The sequence below is a fragment of the Morus notabilis genome, unplaced genomic scaffold (assembly GCF_000414095.1).
Source record: "Morus notabilis unplaced genomic scaffold, ASM41409v2 Scaffold111, whole genome shotgun sequence".
In the NCBI taxonomy this organism is placed as follows: domain Eukaryota; kingdom Viridiplantae; phylum Streptophyta; class Magnoliopsida; order Rosales; family Moraceae; genus Morus; species Morus notabilis.
Genome location: NW_010365775.1, coordinates 126,951 through 150,311, shown reverse-complemented (window position 1 = coordinate 150,311; position 23,361 = coordinate 126,951). Strand labels below are relative to the sequence as shown.

Here is a 23,361-nt window from a genome sequence, read left to right as displayed (position 1 = left end):
CAAAAACATGCAAGTATCACTAATGGTTGGTTCCATAGAGTCCCATAGCCAAGACATAATCATTGAATCTTATTCATCCCATGCAGCAAATCCTAGATCTGTCTTTGCTGGTCCGGTTCCAAGCAAGTGGTTGAGTTTTCCCATACCCTTGAGATAAGTACGAACTTGTGACCATTTGAGAAAATTCTTTCCATTAAACCGGTATGACATCCTAATATTCTGCAGATCTCCAGTTTTCTGGACGGCAGAAACATCCTCGGATGAAGAGGTGCTTGTGGACTTGATTTCGGTTGTGGACATGATGAAGGAACGAAAAAGAAAACTAAGAAGATGGATCGGCAGTGATGAAGATGAATCTAGGTTGCACTCTCAGCAAACCCTAGCAAAGAAAGACGGCAAACCCTAGAAGAGGAAGAATAACCCGCAGCACTAAAGGCACACCGGAAGGAATGGCAATGAAGGCCTAAAAAATGGAAATTCCCAGAAAAAACAGCCCTAGGGCTCTGATACCATGACACAAATAATGATGGAAATAATTGTGTTATTTACGCCTGATGTTACACGGCTCCAAGCAAGTGGTTGAGTTTTCCCTTACCCTTGAGATAAGTACGAACTTGTGACGATTTGAGAAAATTCTTTCCATTAAACCGGTATGACATCCTAATATTCTGCAGATCTCCAGTTTTCTGGGCGGCAGAAACATCCTCGGATGAAGAGGTGCTGGTGGACTTGATTTCGGTGGTGGACATGATGAAGGAACGAAAAAGAAAACTAAGAAGATGGATCGGCAGTGATGAAGATGAATCTAGGTTGCACTCTCAACAAACCCTAGCAAAGAAAGACGGCAAACCCTAGAAGAGGAAGAATAACCGGCAGCAATAAAGGCACACCGGAAGGAATGGCAATGAAGGCCTAAAAAACGGAAATTCCCAGAAAAAACAGCCCTAGGACTCTGATACCATGACACAAATAATGATGGAAATAATTGTGTTATTTACTCCTGATGTTACATGGCTATATATAGGGAATTACAAGAGAAAAGAAAGGAAACTGAATCAAGTAAAATCAGGGAACTAAATCAAGAAAGTTGACTAACTAAATCCCTTAATTTAAGGAATTTCAACTAATTCTCCTATTCTAATATCTACACTTCGACAGTCTCCACGCAAGGCCAATCAGAAGTCCCGAACACTGATTCACTGATTATCCAAGGTACTCGGAATCCTAACTTACCTACAATTACTTCCACTATTTCTGATCACACTGAATCATCAAACCAAGTCCCTTTAGACCTTGATATTCCCATAGCCATTAGAAAGGGAACCCGAACCTGTACTCAACATCCTATTGCCAAATACCTATCTTATAAAAAACTCTCCCATAGACATAGAGCCTTTACCTCAAAAATTTCACATCTGTCTGTTCCAAGGAACATTCAGGAAGCACTGGATGACTCGAATTGGAAATCAGTAGTGTTAGAGGAGATGAATGCTCTTAAAAAGAGTGGAACTTGGGTGGTAGTTGATTTGCCCCGAGGAAAGAAGATTGTAGGGTGTAAATGGGTTTTCACTATTAAGTGTAAAGCTTATAGTAGTGTGGAAAGGTACAAGGCAAGACTTGTGGCGAAAGGATTTACACAAACACATGGTATTGATTATCAGGAAAGGTTTGCCCCTGTAGCAAATATCCGAGTCCTATTGTCTCTGGCTGTTAACTCTAACTGGCCATTATATCAGTAAGACATTAAAAATGCCTTCTTAAACGGAGACTTGGAAGAAGAAGTATTTATGAGCTTGCCACCTAGATTTGAAGGAATACACGCTAAGAACAAGGTATGCGGACTAAAAAAGTCGTTATATGGCTTAAAACAGTCTCCAAGGGCGTGGTTTGAACGCTTTGGAAGAGCTATAAAAGGGTACGGATATCGACAAAGTCAAGCAGATCATACTATGTTCTTTCGACATAGTGAGAACGGGAAAATTGCAGTGCTGATAGTTTATGTGGATGACATAATTCTGATAGGTGATGATTTAGAAGAACTAACCAGATTGAAGAAGAAACTTGCTAAAGACTTCGAAGTTAAGGATCTAGGAGTCCTAAAGTACTTTCTCGGGATGGAATTTGCTAGGTCAAGAGAAGGAATTTTTGTGAGTCAACGAAAATATGTACTCGATTTACTTGATGAAACAGGTCTACTTGGGTGTAAAGCTGCAGACACTCCAATTGAAGCCAACTTGAAGTTAGAAGCTGCCAAACCCGAGAATATAGTTAATCGAGAAAGATGTCAGAGATTGGTAGGTAGACTGATTTATCTATCTCACACATGTCCAGATATAGCGTTTGCAGTCAGTATGGTGAGTCAATTCATGCATTCTCCTGGGCAAGAACACTTTGATGCAGTATATAGAGTTTTGAGGTATTTAAAGGGTTCTTCGGGTAGAGGACTAGTTTTCAAGAAACGAGATCATTTACAGGTAGAAGCTTACACAGATGATGATTGGGCAGGAAGTACAATAGATAGACGATCTACATCAGGCTATTGCACTTTTGTCGGAGGTAATCTTGTTACTTGGCGCAGCAAGAAACAAAATGTAGTAGCAAGGAGTAGTGCAGAAGCTGAGTTTAGAGCACTCGCCCATGGAATTTGTGAAGTTATGTGGATAAGAAGACTTCTTGATGATTTGAAGATCACAGTATCTTCTCCTATGAGAGCTACTGTGACAATAAGGCAGCCATCTCAATTGCTCACAATCTTCTCCATGACAGAACCAAGCATGTAGAAGTTGACAAACATTTTATCAAGGAGAAACTCGAATGTGGCATGATTTGCATTCCATATGTATCTACTACTGAACAAGTTGCAGATATTCTCACCAAAGGATTGTACAAGAGACACTTTGAAGATTTAAGCAAGCTAGCTATGGAAGATATCCACCAACCAGCTTGAGGGGGAGTGTTGAAATAGAGGATATCCACTTTAATAATACCGGATTCTAGGAGATATGATAGGACTGTAATTAGGGATAGTCAATGACTAAGGATCCGGAAAGGATATTAGTGTACAGCTATTAGTTTCCTAGTTTAGCTAGTTTCCTAGTTTAGCTCCTTGTATTTTTTCTATTTAAACTAATGTACTGTAATACATCAAAGGAATAACAGAAAACAATTCTTCCTTCCATTACCTGTGTTCTTATATTCTGTTGTTGGGTATGTTCTTAAGTCTACACAATCCATAGTGAAGGTGTTGAGATTAGTCGACTCTGAAAAGACGCCCGCCATGGGATTTATTTATGGGACTATGGACAAGGCAAAAGGGGTGTCGACGAATCTAAACTGATTTGGACCTATTTATGGTGATTTCTTAGGTCAAAGGAATATGCTAGGTTTATGCCTATTGTATTAGGAAAGGATTATTCTTCTTTATTCTTTCCTTTTTTACTCTGTTTTTAGAGCCTTTTTTATGGCCGGCTATATTTCATTCTAAACAATAAGGGATTAGAAATAAAGCAGTGTTTTCCGTTCACTGTTTTCTACCCGTGTGTGTTCACATGGTATCAGAGCCACCGGTTGAAGAAAACAATGTATAGAACGGCTTTTGACTGAAGCAAGCCGAGGTGACGTTTCTGAGGTTGCCACGAGCAGCCCTAAAACAACCTCCACAATTGCTCCCACTACTATTCCCGAGAGCAACAATCATTCCTCCCTGCAAATCACAACACAGAAACTGAATGGGAAGAATTTTCTCAAGTGGTCCCGTTCGGTCCTAATGGTGATTCGAGGAAAGGGAAGGCTCGGATATTTAGATGGCTCAATTCCAACACCAAATCCGAAGGATCCCTCTTATGCAAATTGGGAGGCGCAGAATTCAATGGTGATGGCTTGGTTAATCGATTCTATGGAAGATAATATTGCTGACACATACATCTTCTTTTCCACGGCTAAAAAGATTTGGGATGCAGTCACAATGGCCTACTCGGACTGGGAAAATGCCTCACAGATGTTTGAATTGAGGAACAAGATCCGAACCCTATGACAGGGGGAGAGTGATGGTGACGGAATATTATCATGAGGCCACAAGACTGTGGCAGGAATTGGACCTGTTCACTTCTCCCTCTTGGAAAGACCCTGAAGACTCGATTTTGTATAGAAAGTTGGTGGAACGTGATCGTGTATATGACTTCTTGGCCGGACTAAATAAGGATTTGAATGAAGTTCGTGGTCGCCTACTAGGGATTAGACCACTTCGTCAAATCGAGGAAATCTTTGCTGAAGTGCGTAGAGAAGAGTCAAGGAGGAGAGTCATGTTAGGAACCACCACGTCAAATGTGGACAAGAAAGTCAGGGAGAAGGGAAACCAAACAAAAAATGGTGTAATCATTGTAAAAAGCCCCTATCACACCAGGGAGAATTGCTGGAAGTTACATGGGAAACCAGCCAATTGGACTTCTAATCGAACTCGGGACATGACGGAAAAGGGTTTCAGGCATCAATGGAGAAACAAGAGGAACTGAACCAGTCATGGGAACCACGGCCTTTACCAAGGAGCAAATGGAACAATTGAAACAAATGATAGCGCAATCCTCTTCGATGTCCCTTATGACTCAGAAAGGTAAAGCTTTAACTGTTTTTCGTGGACTGGCCGAGAAAGGAGAACCATGGATTATTGATTCTGGAGCAACGGATCATATGACTGGGTGTGCAAAATTATTCACATCATATGTTCCTAGTCCAAGAAATCACAAGATGCAGATTGCAAATTGTACTTCTTCAGTTGTGGCTGGTACTCTGGGGCTATAAAAATCGGAGATCATGTTGTCCTAAAAGAAGTTCTTCATGTGCCTAATTTTAATTTCAATCTTTTGTCAATAAGTTAACAAAAGATCTGGATTGTGAAGTGACCTTTTCTCCATCTGCTTGTATTTTTCAAGACCGATCATCAGAGAAGAGGATTGGCAGTGCTAAGGAACGAAATGGTCTATACTACTTTGAGGATGATTCAAGTGTCCATGGGCAAGCTCAAATGGTTGCAAGCACCTCTCTTTCAAGAATTCAAAAGATTATGTTATTGCACTATAGGTTAGGACATCCCAGTTTTTCCTTATATGAAATTCTTGTTTCCATCCTTGTTTGAAAATAATGATAAATTTCAATGTGATATTTGCCAATTAGATAAACATACTTGTGTCTCCTTTCCCCATTATCATATCGTGCATCTAAACCGTTTGTTCTTATTCATAGCGATATTTGGGGACCTTCCCGCATCTCAAGCGTTACCAATAAAAAATGGTTCATTACCTTTACTGATGATCATACACGTGTTTGTTGGGTTTATCTTCTAAAAGAAAAATCTGAGGCCGAGGGTATTTTCAAAAACACTCTGGGGAATATGTCACTACTAGTGGGATAATTCATCAAAATTCTTGTGTTAGCACACAACAAAATGGGGTATCTAAGAGGAAAAATCGTCACATTTTAGAAGTGGCCCGTTCCTTGTTGTTCACAGCCAATTTTCCAAAAATTATTTGGGGGGATACAGTTTTGACCGCTACCTAATTGATTAATAGGGTACCTTCTCGCGTCTTAAAATTTCAAACCCCAATAGATTGCCTATACAAGTCATACCCACAGTCATGGTTTCCATCTTCGTTAGAGCTAAAAGTGTTTGGTTGGGTTGCCTTTGTTCACAATCTTGACCCACATTGGGGAAAATTGGATCCTAGGGCTCATAAGTGCATTTTTTTGGGATACTCGGCGACTCAAAAAGGGTATAGATGTTATTCAATAGAGAAAAGAAAATACTTTGTGTCTAGATATGTGACATTCTTTGAAAATCAACCATTTTTTACCAAAAATTCCCTTCAGGGGGAGAGTGTGGGAAGAAAATTTTTGGGAAAAATCAAAACCGACTTCCATCTCAAACTCAAATGTGTGGGAATTCTTTTGGGATTTTTCCCCTTCTTTAGAAACCCAAAGTTCCCTTCCAATTCGCCAGAAAATGTTCAAAAACTAGGAGATCAAGCGGAAAATCCAGCCATATTTCTGAAATAAACCCACCAGATAGCCCTGAAATTGATCTTGAAATCTTTCCCGAATCAGCAAAAATGCTTTCCTCAACGGGGACTTGGAAGACTAAGTCTATATGGAGATGCCACCGGGATTTGAGGACAAGGGTGATCAAGTCTGCAAGCTAAAAAAGTCCATGTATGGACTAAAGCAATCATCGCAAGCCTAGTTTGATCGGTTCACTAAGGTGGTTAAGGCACAGGGACACAAGCAGGCCGGAGGAGACCACACGTTCTATCAGCACAAGAATGATAGGACCACCATTCTCATCATATATGTTGATATTATATTGACTGGTGTAGGAATTCAAACTAGCCGTATAGTGTATTAGTTAGTTTCCTGATTTTGTGGATCTATAGTTACTAGAAGATATTATTCTATTGTATATAGCTGGAAGTGATTTTCTGTTAGTATCTGATTTTTAGCTCCTAGAAATCAGGATCAATCTCAACGGATCCTTGTGTATATATATGTACCTAATTGTTTCTAATGAATCATCATAAAATTCCAATTATATTCTGCTTCATGGTATCAGAGCCACAGGTTTCTGAACCCTAGTTTCCATCTCTCTAGCCGCCGGCCCTAGCTCTAGTTCATCTCTCTAACCGCCGGCCCTAGACCTTTCTCTATTCCCATATTTTTCACCTCTATGAAAATCGAGCCCCTACTCTCTCTCTCTCAGAAATCTCGTCCACCATGGCCGACTCTTAGCAGACTTCCAGGGACTCATCTTCATCTACCACTTCATCTCTCAATACTCCTATCAATCCTCATATCACTCCCGAAAACAGTATGACCCCTATCATCAACCACAAACTCAATGGCCACAACTATCTCCAATGGTCTCACTCCATGATGATGTTTATCAGTGGACGAGGACGTGATGATTATCTTACAGGTGTGGCTGTCCAACTAGATTCTAGTGACTCTAAATTCAAAACTTGGAGGGCAGAAAACAACCTAGTTATGTCCTGGTTAATTAGTTCAATGACTACTGAAATAGGAGAAAACTTCCTCCTTTACACTTCAGCCCAAGAAATATGGGACGCAGCTCGTGATACGTTCTCCAGCAGTGAAAACACTGCAGAACTCTTTCACGTGGAGAGTATCCTACATGACCTGCGACAAGGAGAGAATACAGTCACCATTTTCTTCACCACTCTGACGAGGTATTGGCAACAATTGGACCTCTTTGAATCTCATGAATGGAAGTGCCCTGATGACCGCACCTATTTCAAGAGAATAGTAGAGACCAAACGCATCTTCAAATTCCTGATGGGTCTTGATAAGTCTCTTGATAAGGTGCGAGGTCGAATACTCGGAACCTAGCCCTTGCCCAGTCTCCAGGAAGCCTTTTTCGAGGTACGTCGAGAGGAAAGCCGCAAACGAGTCATGATGGGACATTCAAACACACCCACTTCCACTGATGGCTCAGCCCTAGCTGCTGCCAGAGACCACCCGTCCATGGTTGAACCAGCCGCCTATGCTGCTCGCGGAACCTCTCAGACTCCTAGCGACAATCGGCCACAGAGGGGACGTCCCTGGTGCGACCATTGTAAGAAGACCGGCCATGTCAAAGAAACCTGCTGGAAGTTACATGGAAAGCCACCAGATTGGAAGCCAAATAGGGCTACTGGTGACCGTGAGAGTCGGGGAAATACAGTCTCAATAGAAGGAACTAAAACCCAGAACCAAGTCTCCTTCACAAAGGACCAGCTGGAACTTCTTTAGCACCTGATCAGCAAAGCAAACCTGTCAGCCGGCTCAGTGGCAACAGGCGCAGGGAGCGGGTCTGTGAACAACAGTGGAAATCAGGCCCTTCATGTTGCCCAGTCACCCTCAACCTCTTGGATAGTAGATTCAGGCGCATCAGATCACATGACAGGTGATAGATCACTTTTCTTAACTTATACTCCATGTCCGGGTTATCAGACAGTGCGTATTGCCAATGGTTCACGCTCGAGAGTAGGTGGAATGGGAACCATATATCTCTCGAGCAATATTACTCTACATTCAGTGTTATTTGTACCTGACCTTGATTGTAACCTACTCTCTGTCAGCAAACTAAACCGTGATCTTAACTGTGAGACTAAGAGGACGTTTGGTTGGAGGATTCAAACCATGTGATTCGAACCATTTTTTATTTACGTGAATTTTTTGCGAGAGAAAATACTGTAGCGAACTATGAATCATGATTCGAATCAGGGAACGAATCCCTCTACCAAACATCCTCTAAATTTTTTGCCAAATCTTGTGTTTTTCAGGACTTGGGTTCGGAGAAGACGATTGGCAATGCTGAACTTTGTGCAGGCTTATATCTCCTCAAAGTAAACACCTCTTCTGCCCCAGATCATAGTCATAATAAGAATAGGGTCAAACCTCAGTGTTGGTCCATTCAGAGTCATGAGTCAACAAGTCAGTCCAATAAAAACAGTGCAATAATGTTGTGGCACTACCGTCTAGGTCATCCAAATTTCTTGTATTTGAAACGCCTATTTCCATCATTGTTCATTAATAAAGATGCCAAGTTATTTCAATGTGATGTTTGCCAACTATCAAAGCACACCCGAAGTACATATATCCCACGACCATACACACCAACTCACCCGTTTTCACTTATCCATGGGGATATCTGGGGACCGACCAGAATTCCCAATATTTCTGGAGCTCGGTGGTTCCTATTGCTAGTTGATGATCATACCCGGTTAAGCTGGACTTTCCTCATGAAAGATAAATCTGAAACCAGCCAAATCTTCAAAAATTTTCATGTCATGATTCGCACTCAATTTCAGGCCACCATTCAAGTCCTCAAAACTGACAATGCCCGTGACTTTTTCAACTCCGTTCTTAGTCCTTATCTCCAATCATATGGCATTGTTCATCAAAGCTCATGTGTGGACACACCCCAACAGAATGGTGTGGCAGAACGCAAAAATCGTCATGTGCTTGAAGTTGCTCGTTCATTACTCTTCCAGTCTAATGTACCTAAGAAATTCTGGGGTGAGGCTGTTCTTACAGCCACCTCTCTCATCAATAGGCTACAACCACCTATCTCATCAATAGGATGCCCTCACATATTCTCCATTTCAAAACTCCAGTGAACACTTTTCTTGACTCCTATCCACACTCACATTTACTCTCTCAAATTCCCCTTAGAATATTCGGATGCACAACATTTATTCATATCTACCCTCACAGCCGGGGCAAACTGGATGAAAGAGCACTCAAATGCATCTTCATTGGATACTCACCAAACAAAAAGGGATATAAATGTTTTTCACCTATCACCAAAAAGGTCATCATACCATGGATATCACATTCTTTGAAGATAAGCCTTTCTATCCCAATTCTGTAATTCAGGGGGAGACAAACACACATGAATCACAAAATTGGGACTGGACTTCTCTCATTAACCCGGTAAAAAGTCCAACTCCATGCAATTCTGCCCCTACTTTACCTAACCCGCAACCTCCATCATCTTCTACTCCACAGACTTCACCGAGCCCTCCAAACACTGTTGAGCCACCATCCCATGAGTCCCATGAGTCAGTAATGTACCCAAAGCATCTCCTTCTTCCTAATGAGGCAATAAGAGTCTATACTAGGAGACAACAACTTCAACAGCATGTTCAAAATCAGCAAAGCCAGCCGTCCAATCCAAGCTCAAGAAATCCAGAAATAACGCAAGGTAAGGCTAAATCTAACACAGAATATAGTGTTGAGAAAGTGACAGGATATGACCCAGACTCAGACCTACCGATTGCTCAGAGAAAGGGAGTTCGCTCATGTACACAACATCCCATCCGCAACTATATGACATACTCCAAACTGTCCCAGAGATTCAGGGCATTTGTGACTACTCTAGACAACATCCAGATTCCCGGAACAGTTCATGATGCATTAAAGGTTCCAGAATGGAGAGCTGCCACTCTAGAAGAATTTCAAGCTCTTGAAAAAAACGGCACATGGACCCTAACAACTCTACCACCGGGGAAGTGAACAGTTGGGTGCAAGTGGATTTTCTCAGTGAAGCAAAAAGCTAATGGAAGCATTGAACGATTCAAAGCCCGTTTGGTAGCCAAAGGCTACACTCAATCGTACGGAATTGACTATCAAGAGACATTTGCGCCTGTAGCCAAGCTCAATACAGTGCGAGTTTTGTTATCCATTGTCGTGAACCAAGATTGGCCCTTAATCCAACTTGATGTGAAGAATGCCTTTTTGAATGGTGACTTAGTCGAAGAAGTATATATGGATATACCTCCTGGGTTTGAAACCGATCATATGCGAGGCAGAGTTTGTAGGCTACGAAAGTCACTATACGGGCTCAAGCAATCACCTGGAGCATGGTTCGATAAATTCACAAGGGTACTAAAACAAGATGGCTACTCACAGTCACAAGCCGATCACACTCTATTCTTCAAACACTTCACCAATGGTAAGATTACTGTGCTAATAGTGTATGTGGATGATATAGTTCTAACTGGAGATCATGAAGAGGAAATAAGGAGACTTAAGCTTCTGTTGTCCAAAGAGTTTGAAATCAAGGACTTGGGTCAGTTAAGGTATTTTTTGGGAATGGAAGTGGCTAGGTCAAAGGCTGGAATTTCAGTTTCCTAGCGAAAGTATGTATTCGACCTCTTTAAGGAAACCGGTATGAGTGGGTGTAGGCCGGTGGACACTCCGATGGATCCTAACACGAAGTTGATGCCTCTAACTGAAGAGATGGCGGTAGATAAAGGCCAGTATCAACGCCTAGTCGGCAAGCTGATCTACTTGACTCATACACGTCCAGATATAAGCTTTGCAGTGAGCCGTGTTAGTCAGTTCCTAAGCAATCCTTCGGTCACACACATGGAGGCAGTGGACCGGATTCTTAGATACCTCAAAAGGGATCCCGGAAAGGGACTCGTGTTCAAAAAGACCCTTAATCACTCCCTAGAGGTTTACACGGATGCAGATTGGGCTGGATCCCCTATTGACCGAAAATCAACCTCAGGGTATTGCTCCTATGTATGGGGAAATCTGGTGACATGCCGAAGTAAGAAACAGCAGGTGGTAGCACGCAGTAGTGCTGAGGCAGAATTTCAAGCCTTGGCTCAAGGTATTTGTGAAGGAATCTGGTTAAAACGGCTGCTAGATGAACTTAAAGTTGGCATTTCAGGTCCTATAGATATGATGTGCGACAACCAATCAGCTATAGCTATTGCCAAAAATCCTATCCATCATGATAGAACGAAGCATGTTGAGATCGACAGACACTTCATAAGTGAGAAGATAGAGAGCAATGTTGTATCACTAAAACATGTACCATCTAGACATCAAGCAGCGGACATCCTCACAAAGGGACTCTTTCGTCCAAACTTTATTGAGCTAAGTTCTAAACTTGGTTTAATGAGTATATACCATCTAGTTTGAGGGGGAGTGTAGGAATTCAAACTAGCCGTATAGTGTATTAGTTAGTTTCCTGATTTTGTGGATCTATAGTTACTAGAAGATATTATTCTATTGTATATAGCTGGAAGTGATTTTCTGTTAGTATCTGATTTTTAGCTCCTAGAAATCAGGATCAATCTCAACGGATCCTTGTGTATATATATGTACCTAATTGTTTCTAATGAATCATCAGAAAATTCCAATTATATTCTACTTCAACTGGAGATGATCTTGAAGAAGGGGAGAGACTAAAAAGAGAACTAGCGAAAGAATTTGAGATCAAAGATTTGGGAAGTCTCAGGTACTTTCTTGGAATGGAGATTGCCAGAAATAAATGTGGGATCTCAGTCTCACAAAGTTAGTATGTGTTGGATCTTCTAAAAGAAACGGGAATGATGGGTTGCAAACCTGTAGAAACTCCGGTGGAGCCAAGTTGCAAGAAAGGAATGAGAGATAGTGATCCTGTAGACAAAGGTAGATTTCAGCGTCTAGTTGGGAGGCTAATCTATTTGTCACATACTAGACCTGACATAGCTTTCGCTGTTAGTCGAGTTAGCCAATACATGCATGCACCCACTGAAGAACATTTGGAAGCAGTGTTTCCCATCCTGAGATATCTGAAAGGAACACCTGGACGATGCTTGTTCTTCAAAAAGGGAGATGAAAGAGGTGTAGAAGTATACACAGATGCTGATTGGGCAGGAGCTGCTGATGATAGGAGATCTAATTCAGGGTATTGTACTCTTGTTTGGGGCAATCTTGTAACGTGGAGAAGCAAGAAGAAATCTGTTGTCGCAAGGAGCAGTGCCGAAGCAGAACTAAGATCTGTGGCTCATGGAATTTGTGAGGTTTTATGGCTGAGAATGTTGTTAGATGAACTTAAGGTTGGAGTTATACTTCCATTGCGAGGAGCAGTGCCGAAGCAGAACTGAGATCTGTGGCTCATGGAATTTGTGAGGTTTTATGGTTGAGAATGTTGTTAGATGAACTTAAGGTTGGAGTTACACTTCCATTGCATGTTTATTGTGATAACAAGGCAGCCATAAATATCTCGCATAATCTTGTACATCATGACAGGACTAAACATGTGGAAGTGGATCGACATTTTAACAAGGAAAATATCGAAGAAGGAACAGTCCTTATGTCATATGTCCCTACAACTGAGCAAGCTACCAATATTTTGACCAAGGGATTGTCTAGACCCTTATTTGAAAAATTAGTAGACAAGTTGGGCATGAACAACTTATACAACCCAACTTGAGGGGGAGTGTGGACGAATCTAGAGTGATTAGGACCTATCTATGGTAATTTCCTAGGTCAAAGGAATATGCTAGGTTTATACCTATTGTATTAGGAAATGATTATTCTTCTTTATTCTTTCCTTTTCTACTCTTTTTTTAGAGCCTTTTTATGGCCGGCTGTATTTCATTCTAAACAATAAGGGAATAAGAAATAAAGCAGTGTTTTTTATTCACTGTTTTCTACCCGTGTGTTCACAAGAGGAAATTGCTAAAAACTTGGGAGGTGAAGAGAAAGACTACAAGGATATTTGGGAGATCATTGATGAAAAGTGGGATTTTCAGTTACATCAACATTTACACGCCGCGGCATACTACTTGAATCCAAGGATTCGATACTCCGATAATCCTTCCAACCATCCTGAGATCAAACTTGGTTTGTACCATTGCATGAATAGGATGTTTAAGGACCCAAATGATCTAGAGAAGGCCGACCTCCAACTAGATGAATTTCGACAGAAGAAAGGGTTTTTTGCCTTCATCAAGCTCAAGCATCATACATGAAACGCAATCCTAGTAAGTAGAAACTATCTTATTAATTTTGGCTAATAAAACAGTTTAGATTGTTTGGCTAATTATTTTCATCTCAATTTTAAATTCAGATGATTGGTGGTCCCAATTTGGAGATGGTACCCCCAGAGTTGGCTAGCTTTGCAGTTAGAGTTTTGAGTCTCACTTGTTCATCTTCGGGATGTGAACACAATTGGAGTACCCACAACCAAGTTCATACCAAGAGAAGAAATTGCTTGACTGCACAAAAGATAAATTCCTTGGTCTACATCATGTTCAACAAGAAGCTAAAAGATCAACATTTGAGAAAAAAGGCACTTTAGCCAGATGAGGATCCTTTAATCATAGATGAGTTGCCATTTGATGATGAATGGGTAGCTGAAAATGAAAATGAAGGCGAAATTCAAATGGAGGAAGCAATTGACAATCTTGACATTGATCTTTTTGCAGATGGAGAAGGTATTGGTACTAGTACTAGAGCTCGAAAAGGCTCTAAAAAGAAAAGGACGGGTTAGTGGCTTGATATGCCTTAAGAATTATTAGTTGTCTTCTCTATTATTTACTCTAATTATCATATCAGAGATAGTAACTTAAGTTTAATTTTGATTATTAGGTGATAGAGGCAAGGAGACCGTGCAAGAGGATGAAGAAGAAGAGTGGATAGACTGTGATTCAGACACTGACAGTCAAGAATTCGTGGAGAATGAGAAATTTAAATTGGCTGATGCCTCTCTTAGTAGTGATGATGATTGATGAGTTTGGAGATCAGGCTTTTAGAAGTACATTATGAACCTTATGAGTTATGATACTAGGATTTGATAATTATTTAGTCTTTTTTAAGCTTCTAGGAGTGAAATAGACTTCTCTTTATGTGGATGTTTGGTTAAATTTCTTATTTTTTATGATTATTAAGTATGGATTTAGTTTTGGTTACTATTTTTTTTCTAAATTTTTTTATAGGCATATTTTGAGGCTTACGCCTCGCCTCGTAAAGGCAAAACGCCTCGAGGCCCGATTCCGCCTTTTAAAACCTTGCCTATATCTCCCACTCTATTTAAAAGAAGTGAAACCACCAAGATTGAACCTTGGATTACACACTCATACACCCAACCACTTGAGCTAGCCTTGAGTGGCAAAATTTTGATAATAAAAATGAAATGTAGAATTTCAAAATCAAAATCAAAATTATTAAGCATTGATATACCTGAAGTTCGCCTCAAAGCAAAGCTCGCTATAGCCCATGAAACATTCCTCAGCTTCACCTTAGCTTCCTGATAAATTTTAGGGTCAGGAAATAAATTCTGGAACTTTTCAGCATGATAATGCCTAAGTGAGCTATATTAAATAACATGTTGAAGAATCGGATTGTGACTTTTAAGAGATAGAAGTAGGTAAACCTTCTGGTCAAATTCTTCATCATCATCACTCTCTTCATCTGATGATGAAGAGTCTCCTCCAATTGCATCATAAAACTCATCTTGCGCTTCCTCTTCATTTTCTCCATTTGGAGGGGAAACATGAGAAATTTTTGACTTGACAACTGTAGTAGCTACTTCAAATTTGAGCGCAGGATTGGCACTAATATATTCCTTAAGACCTGAAATTTTTAAACAGAGGACAAAATGCTTCTTCTGCGTAAATATTATGGAAAGCTAAACATCAAATCTAACAAGTTTAATCCCAAATTTAATTTTTACATTAAAAAAAAACAAAAAAAGAAGAAAACTAAACCAAGTATTGTACCGTACACCCAAGTACATTTTTTAATAGAAAGTAATTTTTTTATATCCAAAAATCCCCAAACCCATTTTGTGAGCCCAAGTTTAGAACTGGAGTCTTTTGCCAAACCCTACAATATTTGGAAGGCAGGAAACTATTACTTTTGTCATGTAGATGCCCATGAGGTGGTTCGAACCCCAAATGTTCTGGGACCAAAACAAAGGCCTGACCATTCCCAGCAAACATCCTATGGGTCCAGACACCCAAGTAAAAAGTTTCTGTAGTAGATTTATAAGTGTCATGGTGTTGCATAGTTCTACTGTTATTTGATTAGGCTTCTCAGGATAATTGTGCTTAGTGGGACAAAGATTTACAAAGCTTTTTGTTAGAGATTTTCCTTTTCTCCTAAATAATCTAGGTTCAAAGGATATTCTTTACTGCCTTCTGTCCGATCTCCTAATTAATCTAGAGAGGGTTTCAAAGTGTTGATTCAACTTCAGATTTGCTGGTCCATTTTATTTAGTTCTATTATGTAGAAAATTGACAAAACAAATGATTCAGTTGAAAGAAAGAATTATTTCTGACCTGACACTTGGCACAATAATGCATAAGGAACACTCTTTTCGAACTTCGAAGAGTGACTTCTCTTCCATCTCCACCAGCCTGATGAATTTATCTCCAACATTTGTGTCACAAGACATTTAGGCATATTTGAACCCATTGACGTATTCAAGTCTCTAATCTCCCAAGTTGATGCTATAACCAAATCATAATAACAATATCACTATAAAGGATAAAAAGGCAGGCATTTCATCATACCAGTAGGAAAAAGAAAAAGAAATGAAATTATTTTGTTTCTGGAAATAATGTAACGTGAACTTTTTCCATCAAGTGAATGATCTTACGATTAATTTTTGTACGATGGTACCCAGATCTTGGTGGCTTCTTCTTATGTACAGCTGGAACTTGCAAGATAGCTGCATGAATGGTACAGTGGCATATTTAGCCAAATTCAAAGGCAAACAACATGTTTTCTTGCGATGAAAAATGGCAAAAAGATAATTCCACTGGGGCAAACTAAAGTCAAGAAGTACCATATGGTCATGCATTGTGTGAGCTTAGTTTTGTATTCCACTGACATTTAATAAGATGCGTAATTACATATTTACATGTTATTGAACCAAAACCAAGAAAAAAACGCACTTGACAACTTCAAGCTATCATTTGAATTGAGGTGATTTGAGTTTCAAACTTGTTTTTGATTTGAAAGGCCAAAACTTCTCAACTTTTCAGAAAACTATAGGACAATAACTGCTCTCTACAATTAATCGCTTTCATTGTCATCCTAATAGAATGCCATACTTTAGTACGGAAAGCATAAAAGGTGTCATATTAAGCCTTAGATTTCAATGTGCATTAAAGGTTTCTGGTACTGTATTCCTCAAATTAACCCATGCCTCTACTTCATAACCCTTACATATTGTAGGTTTTAGGGCAGAAAAGAAAGTATTTCTCCTTGATTATTTTCTGTACAAGAGTTACAATATTTATAGGAAAACCATCCCACGGAATAGGGAAAGTAAATCCCTGAGGGAGATCCTTATCTCAAGGAATCTCTTTAAAAATTGAAAGAATAAACTACTTTCCTAATTTATCTCTAAGCCCTTATTAACCGGATTGGTACATATCCGGTCCATGACTTTAGTCTACTTCCCTGATTTCTACACTTCCCCTCAAGTTGGTGCATAGATATCTATCATGCCCAACTTGCTAATGAGAAACTCGAAGTTTGGTCTGAATAATCCTTTAGTAAGAACATTGGCCACTTGTTGTGAGGTTGGAACAAATGGCATACTTTTCCTTTATAAAATGCCAGTCAATCTCAACATGTTTTGTTCTGTCATGTTGGACTGGATTGTGGACAATGCTAATTGCTGCCTTGTTGTCGCAATACAGCTTCATAGGCATGATCACAGGTCTTCTCAGTTCCTCCAAAATCCGTTTAAGCCATATCATCTCACAGATCCCTTGTGCCATTGATCTATATTCTGCTTCTGCACTACTTTGGGCCACTACGTTTTGTTTTGTACTCCTCCACGTTACTAAGTTTCCCCACACAAACGTATAGTAGCCAGATGTGGATCTTCTATCTGAAGTAGACCCTGCCCAATCTGCATATGTTTAAGCTTCAATACCTCGTTGTTCATTCTTCTCAAAAAACAGTCCTTTTCCCGGTGAATTCTTCAAGTACCTTAGGATGTGGTAGGCTGCTTCTAGATGTTCTTCATGAGGAGAGTGCATAAACTGACTTACTAGGCTAACAGCGAATGCTATGTCTGGTCGTGTATGTGACAGGTAGATTAGCTTCCCAACTAGTTTTTGGTATTGGGCCGTATCCACTGGTCTTCCCTCTTTGTTTCCAAACTTCTAATTCGGATCAATTGGCGTTTCTACAGGACGACATCCACTCATCCCAGTCTTTATAAGTAGATCAATCACGTACTTCCTTTGTGAAACTGCAATCCCCTTTCTTGATCGGGCTACTTCCATACCAAGGAAATACTTTAGTGAGCCTAGATCTTTAATCTCGAATTCAAAAGCCAAAGCCAGACTCTGCTTTAGGCGATTCATCTTAGCAATATCATCCCCAGTAAGAATGATGTCATCAACATCTACTATAAGGACAGCTACCTTCCCATTAGAGTGCCTTGTGAACATAGTATGGTCTGCTTGCCCCTGGTCATATCCCTCTCTCTTCACAAACTGAGTAAATCTCTCGAACCACGCTCTTGGAGATTGTTTTAAACCATATAAGGACTTTTTGAGCTTGCATACCAGGTTTCCATATTTTTCCTCAAACCCTGGAGGTGGATCCATGTAGACTTCTTCATCCAGATCGCCATTAAGGAAAGCATTCTTCACATCTAGTTGTTGTAGTGGCCAGTCTAAGTTACCTGCAAGAGTTAGGAGTCCCCTGATAGTATTGAGCTTTGCCACTGGAGCAAAGGTTTCAAGGTAGTAAATCCCATATGTTTGAGTAAACCCTTTGGCTACTAAACGTGCCTTGTATCTCTCCAAAGATCCATATGATTTGTATTTCATTGTGAACCCCCATTTGCAGCCAACAGTCTTCTTTTCTTTCGGCAGTTCTGTCACTTCCTAAGTTCCATTCTTTTCAAGGGCCTTCATTTCTTCGAGAACAGCATTTAGAGCATCCTGCACATTCTCTGGAGTCTCCACACTAGACAACTGTGAGGTAAACGCAGAAAAAACAGGTGATAGGTTTTTGTAGGACACAAAGCTAGACATGGGATACTTTACACAACTTCTGACCCCTTTGCGTTTGGCAATAGGGAGATCAGGCTCAGGTATATTGGGCTCGGATTCGGGATTAGACAAGTTTGTGTGGATAGGTACTGTGTGAGGATTACCTAGAGCAGAATTGGGGATGTCTTGTGATGAAGGATCCGGACTGATTTGTGGTTCAGGCTCTAGTTTCAGTCTCTACTCCTTGCTTCCGGTTCTTCCTCCTGTAAACCAGCAGTTTTTTTGTTCCTGTTTTTTCCCTATTTGCATCTTTATTAATGTTATAAGATGACTCTATGGACTCAAAGTTCAAGTTTTCATTACTTAAGTCACTCAACTTCATATTTATTAGGTAATTTGGGATCTTTGTTATGGATTGAAGAACAGTTTTAGTTACAGTTCCTATTTCCAAGTTCGAATCTTCATTTATTTTCTCCCCCTAAAGATGAGTGCCAAAAAATGGTTGAGACTCAAAGAAGGTAACATCCATTGTGACAAACATTTTGTGAGATTTTACGTCATAGCACTTGTACCCCTTTTGGTTCGGAGCACATCCTACAAATATACACTTCCTGGCACGACAATCTAACTTTCTCCTATTTTGACTGTGAATATGAACGAATGCACTACACCTAAACACTCTCAGGGGTAAATCTGTTGTCAACTTAAAGGTAGGAAATGTATTCTTGAAGACATTTAAAGGTGTTTGATAATTTAGAACTTTGGTAGGCATGCGATTTATTAGGTATGTTGCAGTTACGAGTGCCTCTCCCCAAAGATACTTAGGAACACCATTAGTAAATAATAATGCTCTAGTGACTTCTAGGAGGGGTTTGTTTTTTCTTTCTGCTATCCCATTTTGTTGGGGTGTATCTGAACATGAACTTTGATGTATTATGCCCTTTTTTGAAAAATATCCCCTAGGATTTCATTAAAGTATTCTCTACCATTATCATTCGTAAACACCTTTATTTTTTCTTGAAATTGTGTTTCAATCATTGTATAGAATACCTGAAAAATCTCTTTTACTTCGGACGTCCCTTAATAAATATACCCAAGTGAGTCGTGTGTGATCATCTATAAAGCTAACAAACCATTTTTTTTCCATACATTGTTAAGGCCCTAGATGGTCCCCAAACATCATTATGAATTAGCATAAACGGTTTTGAAACTTGATATGGTCTAGGAGGAAAGAAAGAACGATGGTGCTTAACTAGTTCACAAATCTCACATTTAAACGAATATGGACTTTTATTTCTAAATAAATCAGGTAGCAAATGTTTTAAGTAATAAAAACTTGGATGTCCTAATCAATAATGCCAAAGCATAACATCATTAGAAACGGAAATGGAGTTTAAAAAGGAATTTTGAACTTGGTGTCCTAAGTCGATTCCATCTTCAAGAACATAGAGACCTCCACTTTCTCCAGCACTGCCAATCGTCCTCCCCGAGACCATGTCCTGAAACTCACACCAAGCGGAGTCAAAAATAACACGACAATTAAGGGAATTTGTTATCTGACTAATAGACACAAGGTTACATGAGAGTTTAGGAACATGAAGTACATCATGGAAGATTATAGAATTGGAAATTTTAATAGTCCCTGTTCCAGCAATTGCGGAGAGGGAACCATCAGCTATTCAAATCTTTTTATTCCCTGCACATGGGTATAAGTTGAAAAAAATTGGGAGCAACCTGTCATGTGATTAGTGGCTCCAGAATCTATGATCCAGGAGCTGTTTTGTTTAGGATTGACACTGAGGAAGGCTGAGACAAGATTACCTGTTTGGACAAAGGAACAGTAAGGGGTTGATTGGTTTACTTGGAATTGTGAAGACTGAAAAAACTTGTGCAGTTGCTCCAATTGCACCTTCATGAAAGGCAACCCTTCAGGAGTACTTTGTTGTCCCTGATCTTCACTGGTTGCTTGAGCCGAGAAGCCCTTGTTATCAGCATTCTTCTTCTTCCAGTTCTGCGATTTTCCATTAATCTTCCAGCAGTTTTCACATGTATGCATTGCAATGATCACACCAAGGCTTCTTTTTCTTGTCATTTTCCGATTCATTCCTCATTGACACAAGGGCAGAATTGTCAATCACAGCAGTCACAGGTTTGTCATCTTCTTCAGTTTTCAACATGACCTTCCTCCTAGTCCCCTCTCTCCTAATTTCAGAAAAAGCCTCCCGAAGAATTGGTAGAGGGTTTTTCCCAAGGATCCTAGACCTAATCTCATCAAAGACTCAATCCAAACCAGCCAAAAATAGGTACACTCGATCACTCTCTTCTTTTTTCATGAATCTCGCGCTATCAGTTGGGCAGTCCCACTCATCATTGTAACATTGATCTGACTCTTGCCATAGGGAAACCATCTCATTATAATAAATTGTAACCTCACGCTCACACTATTTGGATTTCCACAACTTGATTTTCAATTCAAAGATTTGTGAAAAATTTTCAATGTCAGAATAAGTCTCTAACCGCATCCCATACATCTTCTACAGTAGAAAGAAAATGGTAGGGTTTACCTATGGTTGGTTCCATAGAGTTGATCAGCCAAGCAGTGACTAAGGAGTTTTCTGATCTCGATGCGTTCAGTTTCGGATCTCCATCTCCAGGTTTCTTCACTTCTCCATTCAGATGACCGAGTTTCCCTCGTCCATCTATGGCCAGCTTCACTGATTGTGCCCATTCTAGGTAGTTTTTCCCGTTCAATTTGTGGAGAGTCAATTGGAATGAAAAATGAGAGGAGTCTCCCCCTTGAGCCATGGTGGTTCGATCTGGTTCACCACGATTAGGGCCTTCTGCCCTAGAGGATGCCGAGGATCTTCTTCTATAATGGCTGTTTCAGCCATCCCAAAAGCTTAAGCTGTTAGGAGGTGGGCCAATAATAGTTTAATACTTTAACACTCCCCCTCACGTGGGGGCTGGACAATGGGCAATCGTATGGGTAAATTAATTAGAAAGCCCAACACGTGAATATTTAAGCCCGAGATATATTAAAGACCCAACACATGATGACAATTTAAATTGGGATAGAGAGTACAATTACGGGGGTTTGAACTCAGGACCTCCCACTCTGATACCATGTAGGTTTCAGGGTAGAAAAGAAAGTATTTCTCATTGATTATTTTATGTACAAGGGTTACAATATTTATAGGAAAATCATCCCACGGAATAGGGAAAGTAAATCCCTTGATTGAGGGAGATCCTTATCTCAAGGAATCTCTTTAAAAATTGAAAGAATAAACTACTTTCCTAATTTATCTCTAAGCCCTTATTAACCGGATTGGTACATATCCGGTCCATGACTTTAGTCTACTTCCCTGATTTCTACACATATCATGCTCCTTTTTCCAATATTGTAAAAAACATATGATATGCACTCTTTTTTATTATTATTATTATTATAAGCAATCTTTCACACTCACAATAACCTAACAAAGGCAAGATTGTATTTGTAGTATGGTTAAGAGGAAACTATGGTAAAGATGTTTCACCAATAAATCACGGCATTCAAGACTTTTCTCATCTCTCTTTAGTTGTCTTCCTCTCTCACCCTCCCCATATTAATATCTCCATTCGATACTCTTCAAAGTAAATATAATACTCAAGTTTAGAAGCTTCTCAATGCTTAGAGGTGGGTCAGTTAGAATCTTTCAATGCTTAGCAGATGATGAGAGACTTCTTGTGGGGAGGGTTGGAGGAGGCAAGTTCGGATCACCTTGTAGCTTGGGAAAATGGTTTGTAAGACTAAAGAGAACAGCAGCTTGGGGGTTGGGAACTTGGTTTCTCGAAACAAAGCTTTACTTTCTATATGGCTTTGGAGGTTTTCGAGGGAAGGAGGCTCGCTTTGGCATTGGTTAGTAGCATATACGGTTCGGATTATGGCAATTGGTTGTCTGGAGAGGGTGGTAGGGTATCATTTAGGTGTCCTTGGAAAGCAATTCGAGCCTTGCAAAATGAATTTTTAGCCCATGTTAAAATTAAGGTCGGGGGTGGTATTAGAGTGAGATTTTGAGCAGAGGAGTGGGTGGGGGAAGTTTGTTTCTCTAATAGTTTCCCGAGTCTTTACAGAATTTCTTCCCTTAAAAATGCATCAATTCCTTCATTTTACTCGTTTGATCATGATAATATTGTTTCTTGGAATTTTCACTTTAGTAGGGGCCCTAGTGAGAAAATTGGGTGAGGTTTTGGAGCTTTTGTGTATCTTGGAAGGGGTTAGGCCGAATTTGTCAGATAGATGGGTTTGGGATCTTGAGGGTCATGGACTGTTTTCCTGTAAGTCTTACTTGAACTTCTTTATTGATGATCACTCCCTTTCAGATTTCAAATTCTATCATTTTATTTGGAAAGCCTCAGTTCCAATTAAAGTTCAGGTGTTTGGCTTCTTGTTTCTAGTAAACTTAACACTCATGATTTGTTACAAAGAAGAAAGTCTTATTTATTTGTGTCTCCTGGTTGGTGTGTTCTTTGTAGAAAAAATGGTGAAACTGTTGATCATCTATTCCCATTGTCCCTTTTCCCTGTGCATTTGGTACCGAGTTTTGTCTGAGTTTGAAGTTTCTTGGGTGAACGCAAAAGCGGTTACGGAAATCTTCAAAGGTGATTTTTTGGATAGTAGAAGGAGAAGGCTTTGGAATGTTGCTACTCTTTCTGTTACTTGGGCTCTTTCGTTAGAGAGAAACAACAGAAACTTTTATATATATATATATATATATATAAGAAACGAGTAACTTGTATTAAATAAAAAAAGAAAGCAAATACAAAAGGGGAGAAGTGGTCCACCAAGAAAACACAAAAGCTACGAACCACAGGAAATAAGCCTAAAGACCTACTAAACTGGAATCCAAAACGAGGCTTAATGATATATACTATCCCACCCCCTTAGAGGGAGATGTTAATGTAGTTTGAGACAGAATCAAGTTTTGTGTGGCTTTATGGCTGCTCAAGTTAAAGGCCTCATTGCTTTTTCCATTTTGGATTTGCTTAGAGGATGGGATTTAGTTCTTCATTAGATTTGTGATTTTTT

The 23,361-nt window shown here is 39.8% G+C and overlaps 1 protein-coding gene across 2 annotated transcripts in view; it reads right to left on the bottom strand.

Moving 5' to 3' along the window:
• The window catches only part of LOC21395552 (protein ENHANCED DISEASE RESISTANCE 2), a 71,206-nt gene that overhangs the window by 36,308 nt on the left and 11,537 nt on the right, over nt 1-23,361 (bottom strand). For both annotated transcript variants that reach the window (XM_010108574.2, XM_024172555.1), the window contains exons 11-14: nt 15,932-16,003; nt 15,612-15,782; nt 14,705-14,904; nt 14,512-14,578 (exon numbers count right to left, since the gene is read on the bottom strand). In XM_010108574.2, coding sequence (XP_010106876.2) covers nt 14,512-14,578; nt 14,705-14,904; nt 15,612-15,782; nt 15,932-16,003 — 510 coding nt within the window. The remainder of the gene's footprint in view (nt 1-14,511; nt 14,579-14,704; nt 14,905-15,611; nt 15,783-15,931; nt 16,004-23,361) is intronic.